This window comes from Haemaphysalis longicornis, unplaced genomic scaffold, assembly GCF_048455015.1.
Source record: "Haemaphysalis longicornis isolate Haplotype H1 unplaced genomic scaffold, Haemaphysalis longicornis Haplotype H1 scaffold_5, whole genome shotgun sequence".
Taxonomy (NCBI): Eukaryota; Metazoa; Arthropoda; class Arachnida; order Ixodida; family Ixodidae; genus Haemaphysalis; species Haemaphysalis longicornis.
The window spans coordinates 67,039,687-67,045,444 of record NW_027526385.1 but is presented as its reverse complement, the minus strand read 5'-3'; the positions used below and the strand labels follow the sequence as shown (position 1 = coordinate 67,045,444).

Here is a 5,758-nt window from a genome sequence, read left to right as displayed (position 1 = left end):
AATGCGATTGAACCTGAGAGTTCTAAGAGTACTGCAGAACCAACTGTAAAAAGCTCATCACTATAACAGCCAATGACATGTGCTGCTGTGCAGTGCCCAAGGTATCAACGTGCTTAGTTGCACACTTGAACCTAAATTTAGAGAAATGAAAAAGAAAAAAGATCATATCCAAGAGCTACCAGTGTACACAGGCAATGTAAGCGATAGCACTTGTTCTGCACCTGTCGTTTCTGTGCCTCACATTTGCATTGTGACAAGCTTTGCCCCTCTAGCTAACCCATAGCGTTTAATTTCTCAAAAAATATTGTGGATTTGAAGGAGTGAACTTGAATCCATAAAAAAACAAAAAAAAGTTCAAAATAAAAGTGGAACAGCCGAGGTGTGCGCTTTTATTTGCACAATTTGTTCAATACAAACAAATAAAACATGTTCAACGAACACTTTATATCAAACATAACTGCCTCACTGACATTGTAAAAGAATCACACTTTTTTTTTGCTTTTTTAAGTGAAGCAGCCTCTTAAAAAAATAGCTCTTTCGTGGAGATCGCTTCGCAACCACGCAGCCGAAAAGACATTTTACCGACTCAATACAGTCCACCCATACACGGTGCAAAACCCGACAAAATCAGGCTGAGACAGTGGACGCTTCAGTAGCGCGTCAATAAAAATACTAAAGGATAAAGTGGCTAGGCAACGAAATTCACTGAGCACTGCCGTTGTCTAGCCAGCGACTCTGCATAAAATACTTGCGGGCAGTCGATCCCAAGTTCCTTAAAACACTCAGTCTTTGTGGTTCCATCCAACGTGCCACTTCTGAGCGTCCATTAACAGGACCACCAAGTGCGGGAAAATAAACAAGCTGACTGATTCCCGAGGCATGGGGCCCTGTTGTCTGGAAATCAGCTGTAAACGGGCTCGTGCCGCAGTGATTGTGGTGACGCCATGTGCTTGCGGCGCTCTCTGCTGACGTGACGTTGAGTAGGCTTGGGCGTGCTGCGCGGGGGAGCGGGCTTAACAGCACAGTTCACCGTCAGCCTCCGAAATATGGCATTGGAGACCCAGATGGACGGAGAAAACAACTGCAGCGGGAACCTGGAAACAAGGAGCAAATTAAACATTTACACTTTCGACGAAACTGATATAAAAAGACCTTTCAAGCACTAACCGCTGTGCCAGTGACTTCATCTAAGAAATATGGGCGGCTTCATAAATTAAGCTTAACCCATTTTACGAAATTGTCCATGTAGGCTGCGATGCTTTTGCACCAAAACACGGAAAAATTCCGAAGACAATCAGGCAAAAAGTAACAAGGCTTTCATGATAAGGCGAAACCATTGCGACAAAGGAATTGCGCCGACACTAAATATAGCATCACATTCGTGCAATTGCCATAAGAAATTTTCCAACCCAATATTTCACCATCAAACAATGAGATCATGACAACGCACACTTGTGCTATCACAAGCAAGGCTCCCCTTTTCCGGTACTCGTAGCCTCGTACCTTCCCCAGACAGCTTACGTGGTGAACTGTGGGACAATGTTCAGTACAGTGCTGTAGACATCAGACTTTCTAGTGGAAAAACCTTTTACCCCTCTGAAACAGTGCGTGCTCAGTCTCTTTTGTAGCCCGCCTCATGCCAAGTCTTAATAACAGCTAATTGTGCAACCAAGTCTATTGCTTCCCTGTTTTGCCTCAGTGAAGTCGATATTGGCACAAGACACCGTAAAATACGACGAATGGTGGTAGGTGTTGCAACGCAGGAAAAAATACATCCTTAATATTCTCCTGAACAAGCTAAAGAGCGGCTGACACCCAACTGTGCCTCATAACGAAACAGGACACAAAACCGTATCTGTCAACACTAACGTCTATGATAAAACTGCAAGATGCTGAAACGTATTTGTAGCTGAATAGTTATTTAGAAGTTTTTGGGCAATGTAACCCTTGCAGTAATTAAGATGCACGTCCCTACATTCACACAATGTAATGGCCGGCGCAAAACGGCTGCCAACATTCAACCAGACGCACTTGTGAAGACTAGTACTGACACAACATTGCGACGTCTCAAAAATACTTCCGCAGAGTGTTCACCAAAATGGACAGCTACAGGGTACATGCCGCGAGAATGATAAAGCTGTGAACGTCCCACGTTTTGGTGACGCAGTCTCTTCATGACCACAGAAAGTATCTCAAGAGGCAACTATACTCGGGAACAAGTTAAGAACGGCAATAGCTCATGTACTAGGTATCCCTCCCCTAAAGCGACAGCCCTAGATGTCAACGGGCGTGCATGCATTTAAAGGAGACTGCTATGAATGCGAGACGTCGTCTGCCTTTTCTCGCGTAGTTTGTCACCACTGCAGTAGTTTACAAGCACACAAAGTGCAAAAAATCACGAAAACGGCTCGTGCCATGTTCAAAATATTACCAGTAAGGCACTACTAACGCCTCGCGAATTAACATTTGGCTGCAGGACGAGGCACAGGGGCCACTTCCGTTGCCATTCTCAAGTTGTACCCGAGTATAGTGGCAGATGTGGAGGCGTAAAAGGTAGATGTAGGCAGACGATCTTTGTACAGGGGCGGGATCCTCAGTTGTGTATTTCAAAGTGTCCATTTCAATCAAGCCCCGATTGGCTGGGGGCAGACTCGGATGTGAAGCAAGTAGGCAGGGAGTCGGTTTTTTTGTTTTCGCAGTGGTGCAAACTGAAGGCCTCTCAAGTGCAACTACTAGTCTCCTATTTGCCTGTCCAGAGCAGTTCTTGGGCAGCTCTAGGACTGCCCCATTCCATCGGCAAATAAAATACGGAGCTGCGTTGGAGCAGTTTTGAGCAGTACAAAATGACAGAAGACACCTTATGGCAAGTCTTGAAACGGGCGCGAAACGGAAACTTCGAAAACGAACACAACTCAGCATTTTCCCCCAGGAATAAGAAGACATAAGCGAGTGGTTACCTGGCGGTTCCAGTTGTGGGCGTCACTCCGTGGGCGCTGAGGATGAAGAGGGGAAACAGGATGGAGAAGATCGAGCCGCTGATGAAGTACGACGACGGCCAAGACGTCAGCACGGCCAGCGGCATCCCAAAGCCGACGAAGTAGGGCCAGTTGTCCTCAATGAACGACAGTCTCCGGTGCAACTCCCACCCGCGGTTGAACCACGTGTACTCGAAAGAGTACAGCGAGTACAGCAGGCTCAAGTGCACCAGACTGACCACCTCGCCTAGCCTGCCGACCGGCAGCGCGCCGACCAGCAGCGACTGGAACAGGAAGAGCGTCTGCACGAGTACGCTGAACAAGGTGTCGGCCAGGATACGGCTCAGCGTCGGCATGAACGTGTGACCGCCCGTGATGTAGCGGAACGCGATGTCGGCGATGTCCTGGAACCACAAGCTGTTCACAACCTTGCTCAGCACGAACAGCGGCAGGACCCAGAGCGCCTGGAAGGTGTAGACGAGCAGCGGCTGGAGCCACGTCCATATGCCCTGCGCGGGCGAGCTGTGGTGCGCGCCGAACAGCAGGCCGATAAGGCACTGGACAGACGGTAGGACTAAGTAGTTGAACGCGATAATGCTCAGTCCGAAGACGCCGCCGTTGAGCAGGCAGCACTGGAAGATGCGGTACACCAAGCGCGGTTCCTCGGTGGTCTTGGGCGACTGAGCCGTGGAACAGCCGATAGCGGCCAGCGCGGCCGCCCTGCGCCGAGCCAGAGGCGTGTTCGGCTGTGACGCAGCGACTTTGGCGGCCTGCGCCGACTTTTTCCTTTGTTCCGCGTCCAGACTCTTGATTATGGTGATGCCCAGGATGGAGTCGTAGACGCCGCGTAGCAGGCCGACGAAACCGCACTTGACGTCCTCCATGTCACGCCACCCGATGCGAGCTTTTCACGCGTAGATTTCGTAAGTTGCCTCTCGACTCCGGTGGACGCTGAGCTGATGGGAGGAGGCACACATTCGCATACGGCCACTAGTCACGCGCCCACACAACCAATAAATAAAATTAGGTGTCCCTTGACGACAAGTCGTACCGCACACGCACAACCACAACCACACACGACCACAGCTCCACACGCAATGAAGAAGCATCACGACAGTAAACAATATACATGCTGTTGGAGCCCATCGGTTGTTCCGTGAGGGGGCGCTAGTTGTCATTTTAGGGCAAATTTAGAATTAGTATTTCTTCTTTAACTAAAAGTATACGTCTTTTGGTAATATTTTGTAATATTTGTAAAAAAATTAATAAAATACAAATTAAATACTAATGATAACCTAAACAGTTGTGTTCTTTCTTTCGCAGACGCTCGTCTGCATAGTTCGCCTGTGTGGCGGCGCCACTGAACTTTGTAGCAGACGACCATGCAGACGACCAGCAGAGGACCGTGCAGCCGACATGGTTGACGCGGTTTCTGATTGATTCCTTCCTCTGCACACTTTTACGGCTGCCTGCGAGTTAAACACACGTACGTTCTTACGAGTCGTATCTTTTTTGATATTTAATTTTGATTCTGACGACGTTGTTAGCCCCTGTTCCCCTTAGACCTTGTTAGAACCCTGTTCCCACAGGTTCCTTTTTATTGTGTCGGAGACATTACGTAAGAGGGATGGGGTGATATAACAATGTTTAGAAGAGATATAATAGAACCGAATACAATTAAAAAAACATGACGCACAAGAAAAGAACCAATGAATAAACTTAAACTGAAACATCCGAAATTAAAATTTATTAATTCGTTCGAGCAACGCATACTTAACATCGTCTCTGGTAAAACATAGCTCATATGTCAGTAGAACTCTTTAGTGACAGCTGCGGTAATACGAGAATTGTCTTTTATGGGAATTTCTTTTTTTCGCTTATGTATAAAGCATCTATTTATTGTGCACGTGGCGATGTTGGCGGTCAAAGCGTTCCGTAAAGTTACTCTATTCAGCAACAAAACATAAGCTGAACCAACCGGTAATGGGGGATTTTGGGTGATAAGTGACAAGATATTTTGCGATGCGTATTAAAGCGCGCCTTGATTGAGGCCAATGCGTAGAAATTGTAATAGACAAGCGATGACGCGGCGTGAATCAGGGACAGATATAACTCGAGGGCACTGACACTGCCATGGTTTGAATACCGCGAGGTGATAAAGATGGGGGCGTGAGTGTCTTCGATTTGGGCGGTTACATATTTTTTCGGTGCATGCCGGATGGCTGAGGGGAATTCCAGATTCGGTCTTACGAAGGCTGACAGAAAAGCCAGTTTTTTTATTTCCACAATCAAGCAAGTTTAGAATAACCTGTTGGTGAGTGAGTTGGTGCATCTTTAGCGCAAAGTAAAAAAAACTGCGCAATTCGAGACGGCCACAAAAAGGGAGGAAAGACAGGACAGGCGCAGACTTGCAACTATTAACATTTATTACACTAAGGTCACATATATAAGTACAGCCGGAACCACCGCCACTGCGCATGCGCAATACAATACGATGACACTTAGCATAATAATAAAAAAAAACCCAACAAAACAAACACCCTAACTCCGCGGTCATCAATAAACTTCATCTCACTGTTGTGCAACCAGATCGATGTTTCACTGACGCACTCATGACCCAGCTTTTTTACGTGATATGCCTGGCGTATCTCCCTCGCCCGGCGATCACGGCACCGACCCAAGACCTCGAGCTCGAGTGGCTTACACGGCTTACGCGTGCATGCCGAGCAGTGGGTGGGGAGATGCCCGCTTGCGCTCTTCTGTATCGATAATTCATGCTCTCG

General features: G+C 47.6%; 1 protein-coding gene across 1 annotated transcript; it reads right to left on the bottom strand.

Moving 5' to 3' along the window:
• Nucleotides 1-360: 360 nt before the first annotated feature.
• Nucleotides 361-4,107, bottom strand: Tank (EI24 domain-containing protein tank). The gene is made up of 2 exons (XM_077670613.1): nt 2,958-4,107; nt 361-1,094 (listed from the first exon to the last, which is right to left on the bottom strand). The coding sequence occupies exons 1-2, from the start codon at nt 3,857-3,859 to the stop codon at nt 902-904; spliced, it is 1,095 nt and encodes a 364-aa protein (XP_077526739.1). The 5' UTR covers nt 3,860-4,107; the 3' UTR covers nt 361-901.
• Nucleotides 4,108-5,758: the final 1,651 nt, after the last annotated feature.